Source organism: Salmo salar, chromosome ssa10 (genome assembly GCF_905237065.1).
Source record: "Salmo salar chromosome ssa10, Ssal_v3.1, whole genome shotgun sequence".
NCBI lineage: Eukaryota > Metazoa > Chordata > Actinopteri > Salmoniformes > Salmonidae > Salmo > Salmo salar.
The window spans coordinates 108266900-108289789 of record NC_059451.1 but is presented as its reverse complement, the minus strand read 5'-3'; the positions used below and the strand labels follow the sequence as shown (position 1 = coordinate 108289789).

Here is a 22890-nt window from a genome sequence, read left to right as displayed (position 1 = left end):
ACTGTTTTTACTGTACTGGGACTGGGTCTGGTCTTTGCTTTGTAAGTTTTTCTTCATTGCTAAAATGTTAGATATTTTATAGCTTTCTAGAAATGTTGTATGCATATTATATCCAATTAAAATAATATTCAATTCTGTTTCTGAATGATGATGAATCATAATTTCTCACAAACGTCAATTAACGGCTCTGAAATGCTCCTAATGCACAACAGGGGGAGCTCTATCCAAAAGAATCGGGCTTGGCAACCTGTGATAATGTTGACCTATTCACTCACATGAGAATAAATAGTAACTCTTTGTTTTCTTGAGCTTCGATATGGCAATACTCTTTCAATACAGCTCCTGGCTATGTTGATGTTGGAGAATCCCCTGCCTGACATGATTATAACCTCCAGCCTGGGGTTTTATGTAGTGTTTCATCAACAAACTTGGCCTGTTATCAGCTGTCAGGATCACAGGAGGATAAACCGACCGGGACCAATGACGAGCTGTGATTCTAGCCAGGGCTGTAGGGAATTAACATATACACACCCAGACAACAATCCTCATCCATTAAAGACCTCTGCAATAACCACAGACAAATCCTTGTTTTATGAAAATATGTTTTTCGTTCATATGTCTTTGCAGGAAGTGGTTTGGTTGGGGTGTTATAGAGGGCAGAGATAAATGATCTTCTGAGCAGCTCCATTCATATTTTTTATTTTATTTCGCTTGTTTTGTTGTTTCTGCAGAAGACAAGTTCAGAAGTCTTCAAGATGTGAAATAATGGAGTGAAACAAGGAGGAACCTGACTAACTCTTGTCTTTATGTGCATCAACATAAACTAATAAAAGGCCTTGTAGATGAATAAGCTTGAGGCATCAGAATATTTATATAGTTTAACTTTACAATTTCACTTGAATTCATTTAATGACATATATAACAATCACTTTAAAATGTGTCCACTTTTTAATCTTTGACATGAGATTGATGGTAGTTTTGACCAAAGTACAGTAGGCAAACTGGTGCGTAAAATGCACACAAAGTGGGTGGGTAATGTTACATTCAAAAACTTCTGTTTGGAGTAGAGTTGTAGTGTTGTGATCAACGAAGAGTGGAGAGAGTCCCATTGCGAGCGGAGGCATATACTTTAGTGTTTGCATAGAAATGTATCCACAGTAGTGCATACCGACGGAAAGGAAGGACGCCCGTTCCTCCTCTGCGCACAGTGTTCCAAATGGAAGTCTGATAATGTGATCCCCTGCAGAACAACTTCACAGCGTGCCTCACTCAGTCTGCCACGGGAAAAGTCCTACTGGAGGCAAGTACTGCGCTTATTACTTCATGATGATGACATGCTTACATGAGAATAAGGACAGCTCTAAATGAAGGTGTGTGTCACTTTTCTCTCTACAACTGAAAAGTGGACCCGAGGAGTCGAAAGGAGAGCAGAAACTTTAATCAGCAATTGGGTTAAAGGTTTTTCCAGTATGGAGCAGGAAGAATGCAAGGTATCAGTATGGGTCTGCCGGGAGGAGAAACTGGTCTCCGGGCTGTCCAAGCGCACCACCTGCTCCGATGTTGTCAAAGTTCTACTGGAGGACCAAAACTTGAAGCAAGGTGCGTCAGCGGTGATGCTATCTGGGACCCCCCAGTCTTACTGCATAGTGGAGAAATGGAGAGGCTTTGAGAGGATTTTACCCAATAAAACCAAAATCCTGCGTCTCTGGAGCGCCTGGGGAGATGAGCAGGAAAACGTGAGGTTTGTGTTGGTGAAGAATGAGGCATCGTTACCGAACAACGGACCCAGGAGCGCCGAGGCGCGGGTCGTTCAGAGCAAAGACAGTCCGTGCGTATTCAAGGGAGCAGCTAAGACCACAATGGCTTTCTCGCAAGAAAAGCAGCGGAGGATTGTTAGAAAAGCTTTTAGAAAGTTGGACAAAATTAACAAAAAGAAAGAGGAGACTGTTCCTAAGGATACATCTTCAGTGGAGAAAATGGAAACGTTGGTGCACTTGGTTATATCGCAAGATCACACCATCCGCCAGCAGATCAAAAGGATCAAAGAATTAGATAGGGATATAGAGAGGGATGAGGCAAAAGTGCATTTTGACAGAATTAAGAAACATGGTATCAATTATGTGCAGGACACATACATGGTGGAGTCGAGCGCGAAGGCTGATCCAACAGAGAACGTGCCCTGTTCAGCGGAGGCTATCGCACAGTTTGAGGAGTACGCGCTCTGTTGCGAGGAGGTCCTGCGACTTCAGGAGGAATTGACAGAACGTGAAGCTCTCATGGACATCATCACAGGTGAGATTCAGGAGGAACTGAACCAAAGATGGATGAAAAGACGGCAAGATGAGCTGTCGGGCAAAGACACCGACAGTATTGGGGAGCCTGTAGACATCCCCGTGTCTGCAATGGCTCCAAAGGCAGGCGTCGCTGCTCAGAAGACAACTGTGGACAGTTTATCAGAGAACGACTTGGTTTTAGAGGAGGAGAGAATCAAAATACAGCTGGATACTAGTTTATATATTGGTCTTCGTTTGAACACGGATTTAAAGACTATTAAGGGTGATTTGGACTTAAGCCAGGAGCTGTGGGACGCAAAAGAAAAAGAACTAATGGAGTTGCTCGCAAAAATGGACTCTATGGATTTAAATAACGAGAAGTTACCCGATGATTACAAAGAACCCTCTGGTGTCACTGAGACTGAAATGTTGCCTTCCTTGGAGAAGAGCAGTGGGTGGGTGGAGCAGGCCAAAGGTCTCTCCAATACCAGCAACACGAATGATGAGGACTCAGACACGGGGCTGAGCTCCATGCATAGCCAGGACTCTGACAATACACCTTTTTGTGAATCACTAGTGTAACTCTTTATTGAACTGTTGAAAATATGCAATGCAAACTCAGGGACAGTGAAATTCTCCACACTAAACAATATGTTTCTCCTTTTCCTCCAAAAGGCATAAGCATGGACACCTAAAATCTATAAGGCGTCAGGTAGCCTAGCGGTTAAGAGCATCTGGGCCAGTAACCTAAAGGTTGCTGGTTTGAATCCCTGACCTGACTAGGTGAAAAATATGTCTATGTGCCCTTGAGCAAGGCACTTGTAAGTTGCTCTGGAAAACAGCGTCTGCTAAATGACTAAAATGTAAATAGTATAAACAAGCAATATATCATATTGCAATTGTGCTGAAATCCTAACAAAAGTTATGGAAAATTGATATAGCTTGCTCTGCTGTTTCTGTGTGTCACAAGTATTAGAACAAGGGAAAACAACAACTGCATTGAACTGCAAAGACCCACATGACTATGACCATTCAGCTATAAACATACAAGTTACTGTGGAAATAAACTATTACAACATATTATGATCTGTTTGATTTAGTACTTGCATGAGTTGGAAAAAGTATTTAAGTGTTGGCTAGGACACTCACAAATGTTATTTGCATGGGGATTAGGCCCACCTCATGAGAAAGTAAAAAGTTGTTTTGCATTCTTTAGGGGCCATGTCTTGCAGTGTGTGATGTGTGCTTGTCATGGTCGGTTGGATTTCATTGGAGTCTATGGAACAGCAGAGCATCAACTTCTGCATTAAAGATGATTACTGTAAATGCATAGCTTTTACAGGTAGAATATAGCAGCAAAGCAGACCAAACTGTTCACTATTAACCAAGCGAGGAAATTCCAGACATTTTTACTATTAAGTTTGTAATTCCCTGTATTTGCTTAGATACCAATTTTCATGCCAAGCTTTTCACTGTACTTTGAGGTGGGTGTTCAAAAAGTTGGATATAAATAAGCCAGTGCGTTAGAAGCCAGTGCGTTAGAAGCCTACAACTGCAACTGCATTTGATCAATATGAAGGCAGTATCTGTTGGCACGGTTTAGGCCTATAGATTTTTGTTACTGTGACACTATGGACCTCTGAGTGCCAGATTCAAACCTGCCAAGATGTAGCATTTCCCAGATGGTAACTGCTAGAAATATCAAAGGACATTATCAATGAACAAAACCTCTCTCTTGAGAATGTTGTTGATGCATTACTAACCGTTCATATTCAGAGAGTACAAAATTAAAGCCAGTCTGCTGATGCAAATTCAGACTAGCTGTCACCTGATCCAGTGATTGTTTAATTCATCCATGTAGTTGATCCTCACTTTCTCTCCGGTTTCTTGGCAACATGATGGTCATGCCCTATTGGGGGCAATGACCTATTCAGTTACAGTACAATCTGCTGTGCCAATCAACCTCATGGATCGGTTGTTCTCAGCATGGTTTATGTCAGGACAACCATTTGAGAGCTCTAATCGGTTTATCAGGACAAGTAATAGTGTATATGGATCCTGGGAAAGCTGAGACATACAACATCCCAAAGTCAATGCAGTGGTTATGCACTGCCCAACTCAGACTGTGGTTCTATAAATTGAGGAGGAGAGAGAAACATGACATGCAGAATCAGTTTCTGTTTATACAACCCAGTCTGCTTCTGTGTCTGGGTGTCGTGTCGTTGTTGTGTTGTTGTGCCCACTGTGTGCTCACTGGGCTGTGTTTGGCACGGGGCGGCAGGGCCAGAGAGCAGCTGCCTAGCCCTGCTCCCTCTGCTGAAACAGTGGTGTTTACATAAGTCAGGGATGAAGGCTGAGTCAGGCTTCATGTGCTACTGTGTGGGATGGACTGGGACTGTTTGAGAAGGGATGTGTGTGTTTCAGATCCGGAGGATTCGAGTCCCCAACAGCTCAGTGCCAGACTAACGCTGTGTTAATTTTCTATACTACTGAGATTATTTCGGCCTTTTGTATGAAATTGATCACACAGAGGTGTACAGTTTGTGGCCAGACAGACAGACGGATCAGTGGTACAGTAGTGAGGTTGTACCCAGTCTTTCTCAAACACCAGCACCTGCTCTGATCCCACCAGATGACAGAGAGGGAGGATGGGGGTAGATAACGCTTTATTCAGCAAGGTTGAATGGAAATGTTTCAAACAGACAAACAAACAAGAACATAAATTCCTGTGTACATGAAATAGAGCGGCAGTGTGTTTGGATTGGACACCAGAGAGTAACATCTGGTCAGTGGTGTGTGTGTGTGGTGTGTGTGGTGTGGTGTGTGTGTGTGGAGGAGAAGCCAACAGAGAGAAACACCAGATGGTCACAGGCAGCTGCTGTCTTGGATGGCACAGCTACTTCTTCTCTCTGAAACTGTGTATATGCTGTGTAGGCTTTGTAGCTGTGTTGGGTAGATAAGGCGATTTAACCGTTTAAGCACCCTGGCAACAGTCACAGATACTGAAACACAACCTTGTTGCATTGTCCTCAAACAGCCATTTTACCTCAAACGTATCCATACACTGTACCATACCCACTTCACTTTAAAAACAACTTGGCCACACCCTTACCATAAATAGCATGACTTAACTATAAACTTTAAAAATAAAACGTAGGCGTAACCAGCTGTTCCAGGGATTTCCTGTTCCATTTCTGTTGCGTTGGTATGATAACGCTATCAGGCTGGTGTTATCATAATGGAGTTGCACAATGCAGACAAACTGTAAGGTGAAAAGACTGACCTCTCCGAGAGACCTCCTGTACCCTTCAACCCCCCCCCGCCATTCCACTTATGCAATGCCCCCTTAGTAATGATTGGGACCCTGCCCTGGCGATGTTCTCATGGGTCATCAACCTCATCATTCATAAACCCAGGTAATGAACTGTATCCGCGGGAGACTGCAAATCTATAAATAGTTACAGAGCAGCAACCTGTAAGACCGGAATCATTCTTACGCCAGCTGAATTAAGACTGGCCCTCTAAAACATTAAGGGGCCAATCGTAACTTCCACTTAAGAAGAATTTTCATTTAGTCTCCCATTGACATCACTGAATAACTAAGTGAAAATCTACTGCACATCTGGCTAGTCGGTTAGGATTCACCCCAAAGAGATCATCAATATTTCTATATAATCAAATTTAAGAGACTTTAGTGATATTGAAATGCATGCTACACATGCATAGTACAAAACCACTCACATGAGATGATGCAGGCTCATTATGTGTTTGCTGGAATGAGCCCAGCAGTTAATATCCATATGGGATCTAATAAACCCTCTCTTCATCTGATGTCTGTCTTTAGGAAATACTACTGACATGGAAACAATCTGGATGAGTGGGGGGCAATAAAACCAAACCACGAGTGAGTGAGTCAGAACATAACACAACACACCTCAAGGTGCCAACTGACAACCACTCTCACCCCCATCCAGACCATTGGAGAGGAGGATACATGGACCAGACAGGCTAGTATGGGATTATTCTACACTGGAGCTAATTGATACACAAGTGGCCTGTCAGATGGAGGGGCTGACCCTCTAGTCATACTGAAACCTGGGGCATGTTCAGCAGGGCACAACATTGAGGAGCATCAGATAGAAATATATTTTGCAGAACATGCCTCTCTAACATGTAGAATAAGGAATCATGTTGGCTCTGCTCATGTAATTTCTATCTGAAACATTTAACAATGTTTTCCTACTGAATGTGGCGCTGAAAGAGTGATAGAAAGAGACAGAGGTCCTATCAGAGCTCCTACTGTAGCTAAATGCCTAATAAACTTGATGAGCCTGTCTGCTCTGTTCTGTTCATCAGTCAATCTAGCTGGATGAACATGGAACATGAAGACTAGGGTGTGGCCTTATGAATCGTTGATGACAACAACTCAGCCTGGCTGTTTGGTGCCATGTAAGAGAGAGTAATTACTCACAGACATAGTCCCCTCACAGGGCCCGTCATAACTCACAGACTCAGTCCTCTCACAGTGCTTGTCATAACTCACTCAACCCGAGGAGCCACTCAGCATATTGATTTATAGGAAGGGGTATGGTTGGGTTCATTCCTCCTGCTCCTAGTTTTGAAACCAAAGCAGCTTAATGTTGTTGTTCTAACACGCAGGCCCAATAGGACCAATTAATGCCATGTTAGAGTTAGGCGACAAACATGGGAATACACTGAGTGTACAAAACGCTCTTTCCATGACAGACTTACCAGGTGAATCCAGGTGAAAGCTATGGTCCCTTATTGACGTCACTTGTTAAATCAGTGTAGATGAAGGGGATGAGACAGTTCAAAGAAGGATTGTTAAGCCTTGAAACAATTGAGACATGGATTGTGTACGTGTCCCATTCAGAGGGTTAATCGGCAAGACAAAGATTTAAGTGTCTTTGAACGGGGTATGGTAGTAGGTGCCAGGTGCACCGGTTTGTGTCAAGAACTGCAACGCTGCAGTTGTTTTAATGCTCAGCAGTTTCCTGTGTGTATCAAGAATGGTCCACCACCCAAAGGCCATCCAGACAACTTGACAACTGTGGGAAGCTTTGGACACTCAGTGTAGATCACACTGACTTGCATGGTTTAGCACAGCACAGAATGCAACCACAACCATTCCTCTCCTAATGTCTGTGAACACAAATTCTCCAACATCTCCCTGTAACCTAACCTTGGCGGTGCTGTGCTGTGATTTCGACTGCATAGGACTGGGAAACACAGAGCTGCAGGCAAACAGGCGTCCAGCTAGTTGGAAAGGCTGGCTGGATTAAACATTTACCATAGTAAATACATTCAGCAGGCTTCCTTGATCTCAATCGCCACGGGCCTGTCAAAGACGAAACATGCCTGTGTGTGTCAACCCCTTTTAATGGCTCACACAGCACAGGACACGGTGTCCCTCTACATACCTGTGTGTGTGTGTGTACACGTGTGTACACTTCCCTTCAAACTGGCATAACATATTCGTGCACTGAACTAGAAAAAAATCAAACATGTTACATTGCAATAATGCAACCATGCAATGGCAAAACAAGGTCATGTTTGGTGGGCCAGCCATTAGCTAGGTCCTGCTTTTATGATATATTACCAACAGTCATATGCTCGAGTCCTACTACTTCCAATATTCCCATGCAGCAATCAGAGCTATCGGTGTGAACAGGTTGGAGCTGGCATATTTTATGTTGTCTGTCAGTAGGAAAGGGTGAAGTAAAGAACAGGTTCACAGCATTTAAACAGGTTCTCACAGGAGCCAGTCACGACACTTACGCTGAACAGGGAGTTATGTTAGTGCTACGCAACAACACTCATCCATTATGCAAGTCATAAATTAGGGCCCTCTAATGTTACCCTCTGAACAACACAGCTCCTAACAGGCATGGTGCAAAGACATCACCATGACGATTTATAACAATGCTCTTGACCAGAAGAGCTAATTATCAAAACCAGCAGTTGACGATTTGTTTGTTTATAATTTTGCAATTCGCGATCATCACCATTTAAATTTAGTGGTACAGGTGCATGATCTTAATTTGATCACTCTTTTGGTGCTGAGAATTTTCTTGCACTTCAGGACATGCAGATGAGCTTCGTGATTTACATAAATTCACTGAAAACCCACGGTTATATTAACAGTATTGCATTTCTCAAGTAGCCTACTTTCAGCCAAATAGCCTAACCATCGATCATGCGACATTATAGACTAAACGTTCAAATCCTGTTGCTGCAGGATTATTTTGCTGTGACAAGATGTCAAATTAAGATCCTATAACTGTATATAAAAACCTCACAGTACAATAACTTAGAATAACGGAAGTCCAGTCAATGTTTTCATTAGTGGTTATGTGGATGAGAAGGCTACAGTACTGTAGGTCATCCTTACTGTGTGGACACACAGGGCAGGTCAGAAGGAATAGTGTCTTGAACTCCTTTTAATTCATTATTGGATAGGTTAATGACAATGATTATTAAATTGGAAATCAACAAGAGTATAGCTTCTCTATGAAGGGTGAAAGAGCAGGAAGATGACTAATGGCAAGTGCATATCTTGCATCTGTCAGGGTTTCCACATATAGTGACATGGTTATTAGCTGAAAAACATGAACATTTAGTAGTTGATTTGTACGCAATTCTTGTTCTTGTTTAGAGATAAACGTTAACGTTTTTTTTTTAAATTGTGTTTTTCTAGATGAGTATAACCTGTTTGTCAGGTCTGTTCAGTTCAGAAGTGGCGGATGTTCATTTTGACTCTAGTCCCACTCATCCCAACAGATGAATGCCAGGAAGCAGACGGCACCTTTCCCTTTCCTGCTCACTTCCCATTACACTAGGGTTAGGGGTGTGTGTGCGCGGGCAACATTTTGACATGAGTAAAAACTGAAGCTCTCTCACCTCTGTGTAACTAGGTCATTTGTGTGCTCTCCCGTGTAAGATTAGGTACTATCAAAATCTGTTTTCATGAATGTATAAAGATTAAATCATGGGCACATCAAAGAGCACAAAGAATTTTGAAACTGCTAAAAGGATTGTAGTGAACCTGGAATAGAGGTGAGAGAAAGTGTGCTGTCAATAATTCAACTCTGTGTGCCTCCTCCTCCTCATGCAGATGTTAATGTGTCTTTAACAAGAGCTGACAGAGCTTATCTCCCAGAACAACTGGAAGACAAATTGCATCCTGTGGGTGGACGTACCTGCCTAAAAGGTATCTGCTCTATCCATGAGGTTGAGTGGACACATAAGGATATAAGTATGGTTGAAACAAAAACACAGCATACAAGACTGGATTAGGAGAATGCAGTAGACTTCTGGGAAACGAGACCAAAATAACTAGTTTGAATGTAAATGTTTTACTACAATTGTTGTGTTTGTCTACTTTATGAGAAAACTTTGGAATTTTTATTTGTTTTGTATGTGTTAACCTTTGGAAATATGTTTTGTGAAACTGGATAAAGTTTAAATGTATCATCTAATATGCCACACACGGCCTCATACTGTTACAGTAGATGAGAAAATGCACTAACATTAACCCATGTCCTGTTTGGAAGCAGGTGAGACGGGAGACATTGGGGGATGTAAACAAAGGTCGCTGACCGCCAAACTCCCACTCTTGCTTCAGGTATGGGGAGCACTTGTGCCCCTGAGCCCTCCATCCATCCATCCATCCCTCCTTCCTCCCCTGTCCTGGCCAGGTTCTGAGGACTGCCTTTGACCCTGAACTACCGGGTCAGAGCCATTAGGCTGCGTTTAGACAAGACAGAATCTGTTATTTTATTTTCACAAATTGATCTTTTGACCAAGCAGATGAGCTCTGAAAAAGATGTGTGATTGGTAAAAAGACCAATTAGTGGAAAATAAATAGAATCAGGCTTCCTGTCTAAACGCAGCCTTACAAGGTCAGAGGGTCCACTGAGCATTCCTGAGCTTTTAATAGGTCACTACCTTAACTTAGAGTGAGAGTGAAATAGCAAGAGAAAAAACAGGAAAGAAGCAGAATGAGATAACATGCATCATCACAGAACAACGCTAGTTAAATCCACCTACTGGAGGGGAAAAGAGAAAAAACAAAAACGCATTAAAATAAAACAGCGCTTTCTTCAGCCAGCCAAGTATCGGTGTGTGGGATCAAAAAAGACCTAAAGCACACTCCCCTCATTCCACAGCTTTTCCAGTTGACTTAGTTTTCCTTGTGAGCTGACAGATTTAAGAGCACTAAATCACAATAACAAAACCAGGTTAAATCTGTATTGTTCGTCTGCCAGTCTTTCTCCACTACAGTGCTTTTCTGACAGTTACATAAGTAGGGGAAAGTAGAATCCGCCTATTCCACAAAAACGTCACGCAGCTGTTCCATTAGAGTGAACAATTGTGTGGTTGTGTAGTGCTGCCTACATACACCTCAGGTAATTACAGGGGCTGGTTGTCATTAAATGTTGTGAAAGAGGCAGATAGCCTCCCAAAACACACATGATCACCCACAATGCTTGTGCAGTGAAATGTTTGTAACCAACTTGGAGAAAAACAGAAGAACGAGAGCCTCTGGTCAAACATATAGGGTCTAGATGTAAATGGATGGTGCACTAGCTGCCTAAAGACTAGCTCAGACTGGCTGCCATTTATCTAGTCAACAAAACTATTTAACTCATTACGGAATCTGTCAAATCCAACAATAGTGGCACTATCACCACTGTTCATCATAGAATACAAAACGTTACCTCTTTATGTAGAGATGTTAAGTTTCTAATCTCTTGTATAGTTGTATTGAGTTGAGCTTCTCATAAAAAATGCAAACCAAAGAGCAGGCGGTGACTCCACGTTACCACACTCAGAAACATTCTAGTGAATAAATGACTGACCATTAGAAGGGTTAATATTTTATTATTTCAAAACAGCTGTACAATAAAAACATTGATGTCTATGAGTACAAGATACATGAAAACAACAAACAACTCCACTGGAGCGACGTCACAGAAATCCAGAGGTAGAATTCGCAACTAAATATGCAGTGCTAAAATATGATACACAGCAAATCCCACCTTTAGCCTAGTCGTCGCACCAGAGGGCCGAGTGAAAAGTCACTGTTCTTACTACCCAGCGAGTGCTGAATCTCTGGGTAGCAGTGGTAGGACAAACATTGGAAAGGGGATATGGAGCAATGCCCCATATCAGAAGGCCCTTCCTAGGACAATGATATTCACAACTATGAGCAGTGATTAATCTAAGACATCCAGGAAGGTTGGATCTTGCATGTGATGTTTAAAAGGTTTTCATGGGGACATTACTCTGTAGTCCTCCGTGTTGGGTTTTGAGGGCATTGTGATAAACAAGAGTACCATCAAGTGCAGGTTCTCCTTTCCTCAGATGAGTTGGGACTCCTGAGTGTTCCTTAAGGGGTTGGAAGTCTTATTCAGGCAGTGACATCTTGATGACAGTTCCCTATGACACAAGTGGAGAGCGGGTGATCAGTAAAAAAAATACATTATCAACCAGTGAAAGAAGATTAAGGATGGCGCTGACAGGACTGGGTGTCGTGGCGCTGACAGGACTGGGTGTCGTGGCGCTGACAGGACTGGGTGTCGTGGCGCTGACAGGACTGGGTGTCGTGGCGCTGACAGGACTGGGTGTCGTGGCGCTGCACCCCTGTTCTTTCAAACGGCATTCAACTGAAGCTAGCCACTAAACATTTTTCTAAGTCTAGATACTGAAAGAGACTGGAGATCTGGATTGTTGAGCAAACAAGTTATTCTGAAAACGTATTTTTCTAAAATGTTCAGAGTATAAATGTAGATGTGGACAAAACACACATTGACATCCCGAAACAAAACTATTGTTAGGCTATTTCTGTAGCCTAATGATAGTGAGGAGGGATGTGTCCTCCTCTGGGATGTGTCCTCCTCTGACGTGTGAATGGGGAAACGCTCTGTTCATACAAAACTTTGTGAGAATAAACACACTGAGCACCATCTTTAACTGGGCTAGGGCAATGGAGGCTATGGGCAGTACTACCACTATTAGAGTTGCCATTATACATCAAGACAGAGATAATAAAATATAACTCCAGAAGATATCTTATCGGAGTTCAGCATAACCTTGTAATGTCAGGGGTTGCTACGGCACACACAAAGTCCTACATGCGTCAAAAGAACAAGAGTCTGCCACAATGAGGAGCAAATATTGCATCTTGCTGTGAACAAAGCCACTTTTGTCAGTGATACCAAGAGGCCTTTTCTAGTGCAACACTGGCCGTGTGGGACCCGGACGTGAAAGCCTGTGAATGGCTGGGTGAGAGTGCAGTAGAGCGATCACAGGTGCTGATGGCAGGGCAGGACTACAGGTGAAACAGACCTGTGGCAATCAGATGCAATCCTTCACTCCCATATTAACTTTCAGCTCCTGGGACCTCTATGAAGGATTATCAGAGCAGAATCTATGCTGCATGTGAAAGTCTACTACTCTAGATCAGTATGCTAAGTTGATATACTGAGATCAACATTACAACAGGATCCGGGTTAGCTACAACACTAAGAAATTCCTTTGCCAAGAATATACATTTTAAATACATATAATGTGATTGACATTCACAAACTCCATTAACAATGGCTGACTGTGGCTACTTGCTCTACTGAAACATTTAGGCTAGCTGTCATGTAGTAGCAGAATGGTGGTTTCTACAGTTCTCCTACAGCCACGAGGAGAGCGGCACCACTTTGGACAAAGGAGGCAATTTTTGTCTTTCTGCTCAAGCAGACACCCAGCATGCATAATTTAAATTCAATTTCACTGCAGCAGAAACCACAAAAGGGAGGGGACTTTTACAAAATCTTTTCCTGGTCAATGAATGACTCAGCAGTAGGACTTTCCCACAATAGCTGAATAAACACACACTGCTCAAAAAAATAAAGGGAACACTTAAACAACACAATGTAACTCCAAGTCAATCACACTTGTGAAATCAAACTGTCCACTTAGGAAGCAACACTGATTGACAATACATTTCACATGCTGTTGTGCAAATGGAATAGACAACAGGTGGAAATTATAGGCAATTAGCAAGACACCCCCAATAAAGGAATGGTTCTGCAGGTGGGGACCACAGACCACTTCTCAGTTCCTATGCTTCCTGGCTGATGTTTTGGTCACTTTTGAATGCTGGCGGTGCTTTCACTCTAGTGGTAGCATGAGACGGAGTCTACAACCCACACAAGTGGCTCAGGTAGCGCAGCTCATCCAGGATGGCACATCAATGCGAGCTGTGGCAAGAAGGTTTGCTGTGTCTGTCAGCGTAGTGTCCAGAGCATGGAGGCGCTACCAGGAGACAGGCCAGTACATCAGGAGACGTGGAGGAGGTCGTAGGAGGGAAACAACCCAGCAGCAGGAGCGCTACCTCCGCCTTTGTGCAAGGAGAAGCAGGAGGAGCACTGCCAAAGCCCTGCAAAATGACCTCCAGCAGGCCACAAATGTGCATGTGTCTGCTCAAACTGTCAGAAACAGACTCCATGAGGGTGGTATGAGGGCCCGACGTCCACAGGTGGGGGTTGTGCTTACAGCCCAACACCGTGCAGGACGTTTGGCATTTGCCAGAGAACACCGAGAATGGCAAATTCGCCACTGGCGCCCAGTGCTCTTCACAGATGAAAGCAGGTTCACACTGAGCACGTGACAGATGTGACAGAGTCTGGAGACGCCGTGGAGAACGTTCTGCTGCCTGCAACATCCTCCAGCATGACCGGTTTGGCGGTGGGTCAGTCATGGTGTGGGGTGGCATTTCTTTGGGGGGGGCCGCACAGCCTTCCATGTGCTCGCCAGAGGTAGCCTGACTGCCATTAGGTACCGAGATGAGATCCTCAGACCCCTTGTGAGACCATATGCTGGTGCGGTTGGCCCTGGGTTCCTCCTAATGCAAGACAATGCTAGACCTCATGTGGCTGGAGTGTGTCAGCAGTTCCTGCAAGAGGAAGGCATTGATGCTATGGACTGGCCCGCCCGTTCCCCAGACCTGAATCCAATTGAGCACGTCTGGGACATCATGTCTCGCTCCATCCACCAACGCCATGTTGCACCACAGACTGTCCAGGAGTTGGCGGATGCTTTAGTCCAGGTCTGGGAGGAGATCCCTCAGGAGACCATCCGCACCTCATCAGGAGCATGCCCAGGCGTTGTAGGGAGGTCATACAGGCACGTGGAGGCCACACACACACTAATGAGCCTCATTTTGACTTGTTTTAAGGACATTACATCAAAGTTGCATCAGCCTGTAGTGTGGTTTTCCACTTTAATTTTGAGTGTGACTCCAAATCCAGACCTCCATGGGTTGATAAATTGGATTTCCATTGATTATTTTTGTGTGATTTTGTTGTCAGCACATTCAACTATGTAAAGAAAAAAGTATTTAATAAGAATATTTCTTTCATTCAGATCTAGGATGTGTTGTTTAAGTGTTCCCTTTATTTTTTTGAGCAGTATATATAAACTGAACACTTACACAAGCACACATATTTGATAATAATTATTGTCCCTTTGGAGGGGGGGGGGGTCTGTTTCGGTTGGAATGAGTTCTCATAATACAGCAAGTAAGACACCTATGGACAGAGGTTGGTCTATAAAAATAAATAATGCACTCACTACTGTAAGTCGCTCTGGATAAGAGTGTCTGCTAAATGACTAATTCTCTCATCCTCTTGAAACAATGTTGGCCAGTGAGAATACAGGTGTGCTGCCTGGGACAAAGGTATTGGTAGGTCTGAGGACCTTTGAGAGGGTCTCTACCTTAACTGCTGCTCTAACTAACCTGTAGGTCATTGACACTTTGATCATGTTCTTGACAAGGGATATTTAACTCTTACCCTACGAGGTCCAGAGCCTGATGGTTTTCTGGTCTACCTGATAATTAATTGCACCTACCTGGTGTCCCAGGTTTAAATCAGTCCCTGGTTAGAGGGAACCAATGGGAAAAAAACAGTGAAACTGACTGAGGTCCAGAGTTCAGTTGAGGGTTCTAGACAGACAAGTGGGTGTGATACTCAACATGCTCTTCCATTGTAGTCTTACAAAGCATTGGTAAGAAGTTATTGAGGAGTCAATTTAATAAATGTTTCTTCTCTTCTTGTCTGTTATACTAGGAATATAAACCTATAGTAGACAACTTATTGGATTACTTATCCATCTGTGACATCCGCATTGCAAGCTTCAAATGGAATCATGTTTCCCAAGCATGTGCACTGTCTGGATTTCCCTCTGTTCCTAGTCTCCACGGAAACACTAGCCCGTCTGAACAGCAGGCCAATGCTGGAAAATCAGGAGTGATGTCATGAAAAATGAAAGGCAACTGTTGTATACAGTGTTATAGGAGCATGGCGGTGGAGGCTAAGAGTATACATATCCATAAAATGCTATCAGTTTGTTTAATCATTGCTTTAACTCTTGACAAACAGCTCTGGTAGTCCTGCACAGTTTGCATCGTCTCAAAACAAATATTCCCATTGAGCTCCACTGAAATATATATAAAATAGCTGGCGCTCTGATCACAGATCCCATGCCCCATTTCCCTTTGTTGTTGGTTACATAAGCCTTACACCTGAACAAATAACTACAGAGTGCTACTGCACCACACACAGTGAGTGATCAGGTTCCAGAGTTAAAGCATGTTCAGCAGCATATCACTACTGAGTCACCCTGCCAGCCATGTCCTAATCTGGTCCCAGTAGACCTGTACTGTCTCTCCTCCCTCAGTGCTCAGAGGGGAGGGAGGAGACGGGCACCCACCTCTCTGAACAGCAGCATATGGCCATATCCAGTTGCGACCCATCATTCAGGGCAGTTTTGAGCCCCACATTTTTTGATTTAAAAAAAAATAAATACAGGCTTTCCTGTTTTGCCTCTTATTTTGGCATTAATGTGTCACATATGAGTTTGCAAACAATGTAAAAAAATATATATAATTGAGTTAATAAAGCCGCATACAAACATGGTCTCTCTGTTGTTTTCTTGAGTAAGGCAGCTCCAAAATGCAGGTGTTTCAGCCTAGCTCAGTGCTTTCTGTGGTGGTGGGGCAGCCAGCAGAAAATACAGAGCATTGCGCCATGATTGGCTCAGTGTTCAGTCACTTATGGAGGACATTACGTCAGCGCCAAGCCGACGGGTAGAGCTAGAAAATTCAAGCCACTTGGGTGCTGCCATATAGTTACATTAGAGGTGCCCATCCAAGAAGGTCATTGGCCACAGATAAAATTACATCAAATCACATATCTAAAGTAGCTTTGATTGGACTGATCATGTCAACATCATACTTTCAAAGTCATAGCTAGCAGTTATCATCATGAATCAAGTCGTAGATTAAGGGTCTCTTTTCCTAGTTCACCATGCTGGCCATGCTGTCAATGAAGCATGATTTGTGCCGCGCTCAAAACAACTTAATTCGGAACTGCAAATCTGAGTGAGTTCAAGACAACTGGAAACGCAGGGGGAAAACAAATACATTTTGAAATTTCACCCAACTCAGAATTGTAAATTCGGAACTCTGGCCTCTTTCTAGAGCAGGTATTCCCAAACTGGAACTGTGCAGTCGGCACAAAATGTGCCGTCAGGGGTACGCCAAATAAAAATGTGATTGACATTTAACCCCCCCCGCCTGAGTAGCCTTGTTTCATTGCCAAAAATAAAATTCAACCATCTAGTGTTCAGTGAAATAACAATGTCAAATACAGGTAGCCTAGTCAAATAATGAACATCCAATCACATGAACCGTTACGCTCTCGCGGGAATTCCACTAACGGTCCCTATCTAGCCAAACGTAGCTGCTGCTCATTCCATTTGCTCGAAAATTGACAAATGGTTAAAGAAAAGTAAGGCCCGCGTCCATAGACACACATACCAGCTCTACTGGTAGTACTGCTACTACCAGCAGTACTACACCTGCACCTGTCAACGACAAGTTGTTCTGCTTCCACGAGCACATCCAATGCTAGCATCAGTAATTCTAAGGGATTGAGATCCGGGCTCTTCGCTGGCCATGGCAGAACAGAGACATTCCTGTCTTACAGGAAACCACGCACAGAACGAGCAGTATGGCTGGTGGCATTGTCATGCTGGAGGGTCATGTCAGGATGAGCCTGCAGGAAGGGTACCACATGAGGGAGGAGGATGTCTTCCCTGTAACGCACAGCGCTGAGATTGCCTGCAATGACAACAAGCTCAGTCCGATGATGCTGACACACCGCCCCAGACCATGACGGACCCTCCATCTCCAAATCGATCCCGCTCCAGAGTACAGGCCTAGTGTAAAGCTCATTCAAATCAAATCTTATTGGTCACATACACATGGTTAGCAGATGTCAATGCGAGTGTAGCGAAATGCTTGTGCTTCTAGTTCCGACCATGCAGTAATATCTAACAAGTAATCTAACAATTTAACAACTACCTTATACACACACACACAAGTGTAAAGGAATGAATAAGAATATGTACATATGAATATATGGATGAGCGATGGCCGAACGGCATAGGCAGGATGCAGTAGATGGTATAGAGTACAGTATATACATATGAGATAAGTAATGTAGGGTATGTAAACATTCTATAAAGTGGCATTGTTTAAAGTGATACATTTATTACATCCAATTTTTTATTATTAAAGTGGCTAGAGATTTGAGTCAGTATGTTGGCAGCAGCCCCTCAATGTTAGTGGTGGCTGTTTAACAGTCTGATGGCCTTGAGATAGAAGCTGTTTTTCAGTCTCTCGGTCCCAGCTTTGATGCACCTGTACTGACCTCGCCTTCTGGATGATAGAGGAGTGAACAGGCAGTGGTCGTTGTCCTTGATGATCTTTTTGGCCTTCCTGTGACATCGGGTGGTGTAGGTGTCTTGGAGGGCAGGTAGTTTGCCCCCGGTGATGCGTTGTGCAGACCTCACTACCCTCTGGAGAGCCTTGCGGTTGTGGGCGGAGCAGTTGCCGTACCAGCCGGTGATACAGCCCGACAGGATGCTCTCGATTGTGCATCCGTAAAAGTTTGTGAGTGTTTTTGGTGACAAGCCGAATTTCTTCAGCCTCCTGAGGTTGAAGAGGCGCTGTTGCACCTTCTTCACCATGCTGTATGTGTGGGTGGACCATTTCAGTTTGTCCGTGATGTGAACGCCAAGGAACTTAACTTTCCACCTTCTCCACTACTGTCCCGTCGATGTGGATAGGGGGCTGCTCCCTCTGCTTTTTCCTGAAGTCCACGATCATCCCTTTGTTTTGTTGACGTTGAGTGTGAGGTTGTTTTCCTGACACCACACTCCGAGGGCCCTCACCTCCTCCCTGTAGGACGTCTCGTTGTTGTTGGTAATCAAGCCTACCACTGTAGTGTAGTCTGCAAACTTCATGATTGAGTTGGAGGCGTGCATGGCCACGCAGTCATGGGTGAACACTGAGTAAAGGAGAGGGCTGAGAATGCACCCTTGTGGGGATGTTGTTTCCTACCCTCACCACCTGGGGGTGGCCCGTCAGAAAGTCCAGGACCCAGTTGTACAGGGTGGGGTCGAGACCCAGGGTCTCGAGCTTAATGACTAGTTTGGAGGGCACTATCGCGTTAAATGCTCAGCTGTAGTCGATGAACAGCATTCTTACATAGGTATTCCTCTTGTCCAGATGGGTTAGGGCAGTGTGCAGTGTGATTGCGATTGCGTCTGTGGACCTATTGGGGGGGGTAAGAAAATTGGAGTGGGTCTAGGGTATCAGGTAGGGTGGAGGTCTCTCAAAGCACTTCATGATGACGGAAGTGAGTGCTACGAGGCGATAGTCGTTTAGCTCAATTACCTTAGCTTTCTTGGGAACAGGAACAATGGTGGCCCTCTTGAAGCATGTGGGGAACAGCAGACTGGGATAGGGATTGATTGAATATGTCCGTAAACACAACAGCCAGCTGGTCTGCGCATGCTCTGAGGACGCAGCTAGGGATGCCATCTGGGCCGGAAGCCTTGCGAGGGTTAACACATTTAAATGTTGGCTGCGGTGAAGGAGAGACCGCAGGTTTTGGTAGCGGGCCGTGTCAGTGGCACTGTATTGTCCTCAAAGCGAGCGAAGAAGTTGTTTAGTTTGTCTGGGAGCAAGACATCGGGGTGCGTGATGGGGCTGGTTTTGTTTTGGTAGTCCGTGATTGATTGTAGACCCTGCCACATTCCTCTCGTGCCTGACCCGTTGAATTGCGACTTTACTTTGCCTATATACTGACGCTTAGCTTGTTTGATTGCCTTGCGGAGGGAATAGCTACACTGTTTGTATTCGGTCATGTTTCCTGTCGCCTTGCCCTGATTAAAAGCAGTGGTTCGCGCTTTCAGTTTTGTGTACACGACTGTGATTATAATCGAAGAGAGTTCTCTTGGTAGATAATGCGGTCAGCATTTTGATTGTAAGGAATTCTAGGTCAGGTGAACAAAAGGACTTGAGTTCCTGTATGTTGTTATGATCACACCACAACTCATTAATCATAAGGCATACACCTCCGACCTTCTTACCAGAGACATGTTTGTTTCTGTCGGTGTGATGCATGAAGAAACCAGGTGGCTGTAGCGACTCTGATAACGTATCCCGAGTGAGCCATGTTTCTGTGAAACATTCCTTCGATGATAAACGCGAATCCGACCATCACCCCCGGTGAGACAAAACCCTTACTCGTCAGTGAAGAGCACTTTTTGCCAGTCCTGTCTGGTCCAGTGACGGTGGGTTTGTGCCCATAGGCGACATTTTTGCTGGTGATACCTGGTGAGGACCTGCCTTACAATAGGCCTACAAGCCCTCAGTCCAGCCTCTCTCAGCCTATTGCAGACAGTCTGAGCACTGATGGAGTGATTGTGCATTCCTGGTGTAACTCCGGCAGTTGTTGTTGCCATCCTGTACCTGTCCCGCAGGTGTGATGTTCGGATGTATAGATCCTGTGCAGGTGTTACACGTGGTCTGCCAATGCGAGGGCGATCAGCTGTCCGCCCTGTCTCCCTGTAGCACTGTCTTAGGCGTCTCACAGTATGGACACTGCAATATAGTGCCCTGGCCACATCGGCAGTCCTCATGCCTCCTTGCAGCATGCCTAAGGCACGTTCACACAGATGAGCAGGGACCCTGGACATATTTCCTTTGGTGTTTTTCAGAGTCAGTAGAAAGGCCTCTTTAGTGTCCTAAGTTTTCATAACTGTGACCTTAATTTCCTAACGACCGTTCCACAGGTGCGTGTTCATTAATTGTTTATGGTTCATTGAACAAGCATGGGAAACAGTGTTTAAACCCTTTACAATGAAGATCTGTGAAGTTTGGGATTTTTACGAATTAGCTTTTAAATACAGTGTCCTGAAAAAGGGGCATGTCTTTTTTCCCCGAGTTTCTGATAACTACATTGATTTGGGGTTGGATATTGTTAAATTGGGAGTATTGCCTTTCCTCAGCCAGTGTGTTACATGTGCAAAAGTACTAATCTCACAACACAATGAAACCTTCACTCTTGCACAGACATTTAGAAACAAAACATGCCAATTTGGAAAATAAGCCACAGGAGTTTGAGTGAGAATTAAGACGACTTTCGAGTAGTAAGATGTGTATGAGGGCAACATATACTATTAATAAGAAGGGGCTAGAAGCATTTTTTATATAGGGAGCTACCGAGTGTCTAGGACAGGCAAGCCCCATACTATTGTGGAGGACCTAATTCTTCTTGCTGCTGCAGATATGGCTGGGACAATGCTGGGGGAAAAGGCCCCAAAAACTATACAGACAATGCCTTCATCAAACAACTCTGTTTCACAACGCATCCGTGACATGGCAGGAAATATTTTGAAACAATTACTGCTTCGCATACAAGCCAGTAAATTCTATGCGTTACAGCTCCTGGTATATGTTCATTACGTTTATGGGGGGGGTCAATTAAGGAAGACATCCTCTACTGCAAAGCACTGGAAACCAGGATACAGGAGAAACTATTTTTAAAGTACTGGACAGCTTGTGACATCAAATGGACTTTGGTGGTCAAGATGTGTTGGTATCTGTACTGATGGCGCAAAAGCCATGACAGGGAGACATAGTGGAATGGTAATGTGCGTGCAAGCAGTTTTTCCCGATGCCACTTTGGTACACTGCAGCATCCACTGAGAGGCTCTTGCTGCCAAGGGAATGCCTGACAGCTTGAAAGACGTTTTGGACACTACAGTGAAAATGGTTGACTTTGTTAAAGCAACGTGCCTGAACTCTTGTGTATTTTCTGCACTATGCAATGATATGGGCAGCGACCATGTAACGCTTTTACATGTGTTGGTTATCAAGAGGCAAAGTATTGACACGCTTTTTTTTTTAATTGAGAGACTAGCTGAAAGTTTCACTGACCATATTTTTCACTAGTCTGACCGCTTGCATGATGACGAGTTTCTCACACGACTGCCCATCTGGGTGTTGTTTTTCCTCACCTGAATGATCTGAATCTAGGATTACAGGGACTCTCCACAACTATATTCAATGTTCGGGACAAAATTGAGGCTATGATTAAAAAGTTGGAGCTCTCCTCTGTCTGCATTAACAAGGACAACACACAGGTCTTTCCATCATTATGATGTTTTGTGTGCAATTTCTTAACTAGGCAAGTCAGTTAAGAACTAATTCTTAATTTCAATGATGGCCTAGGTCCAACGCTCTAACCACTAGGCTACCTGCCGCCCCAAATGAACTCAAGCTTACAGACAATGTCAAATGTGATGTAGCGAAGGACCGGAGTGCTTTGGGTGAGCAATTGCGCAGGTACTTTCCCGAAACGGATGACACAAACAACTGGATTCGTTATCCCTTTCATGCCCTGCCTCCAGTCCACTTACCGATATCTGAACAAGAGAGCCTCATCGAAATTGCAACAAGTGGTTCTGTGAAAATTTTATTTAAATCAGAAGCCACTGACAGATTTCTGGATTGGGCTGCGCTCAGAGTATCCTGCCTTGGCAAATCGCGCTGTTAGGACGCTAATGCCCTTTGCAACCACGTACCTATGTGAGAGTGGATTCTCGGCCCTCACTAGCATGAAAACTAAATACAGGCACAGACTGTGTGAAAAGTTATTTAAGACTGAGACTCTCTCCAATACAACCCAACATTGCAGAGTTATGTGCATCCTTTCAAGCACACCCTTCTCATTAACCTGTGGTGAGTAATTCACAATTTCTGATGAACAAATAAAGGTTTTAAATGTAAGATGGTTAGAGAGCAAAATTATTTGATTATATTATTATTTGTACCCTGGTCCTATAAGAGCTCTGTCACTTCCCACGAGCCGGGATGTGGGAAGTGACAGAGGGGTGCTAGAGGGGGTATGCAGCTGGAGGTTGAATGTTTGAAGGGGTATGGTACTATAAAAAATTTGGGAAACACTGTCTTTGAGCTACGACCTGAAGATCACTGACGTCATCATGATTCAACCTTTTGTGTATGTATGTATATATATATATATATATATATAAAAAAAGTTGTCTTGAAAGCACCATAAATTCAGAGAATGGCAGATTTTGATTAAAGTTTGATGACAATTTGCCCACGAAGGACCGCCACGCTACCTTCCTGTTCACGTGAGCACAGCACAACAAGGTGAGT

At 44.0% G+C, this 22890-nt stretch overlaps 2 protein-coding genes across 4 annotated transcripts in view; one reads left to right on the top strand and one right to left on the bottom strand.

Annotated features, from left to right (window-relative positions):
• The first annotated feature begins 1078 nt into the window (after positions 1 to 1078).
• Positions 1079 to 3353, top strand: LOC106561459 (ras association domain-containing protein 10). The gene has a single exon (XM_014125442.2). It carries the CDS (start codon positions 1365 to 1367, stop codon positions 2853 to 2855), a length of 1491 nt encoding a protein of 496 aa, XP_013980917.1. The 5' UTR covers positions 1079 to 1364; the 3' UTR covers positions 2856 to 3353.
• A 7808-nt stretch (positions 3354 to 11161) lies between these two features.
• The window catches only part of si:ch211-266k8.4 (carabin), a 48576-nt gene continuing 36847 nt past the window's right edge, over positions 11162 to 22890 (bottom strand). For all 3 annotated transcript variants that reach the window (XM_045688369.1, XM_045688368.1, XM_014125441.2), the window contains one exon: positions 11162 to 11735. In XM_045688369.1, coding sequence (XP_045544325.1) covers positions 11657 to 11735 — 79 coding nt within the window. In that variant the 3' untranslated portion in view covers positions 11162 to 11656. The remainder of the gene's footprint in view (positions 11736 to 22890) is intronic.

Bases quoted from the DNA above. Each gene is read 5' to 3' on its own strand.
- LOC106561459 (XM_014125442.2), top strand. From the start codon at position 1,365: ATGAAGGTGTGTGTCACTTTTCTCTCTACAACTGAAAAGTGGACCCGA.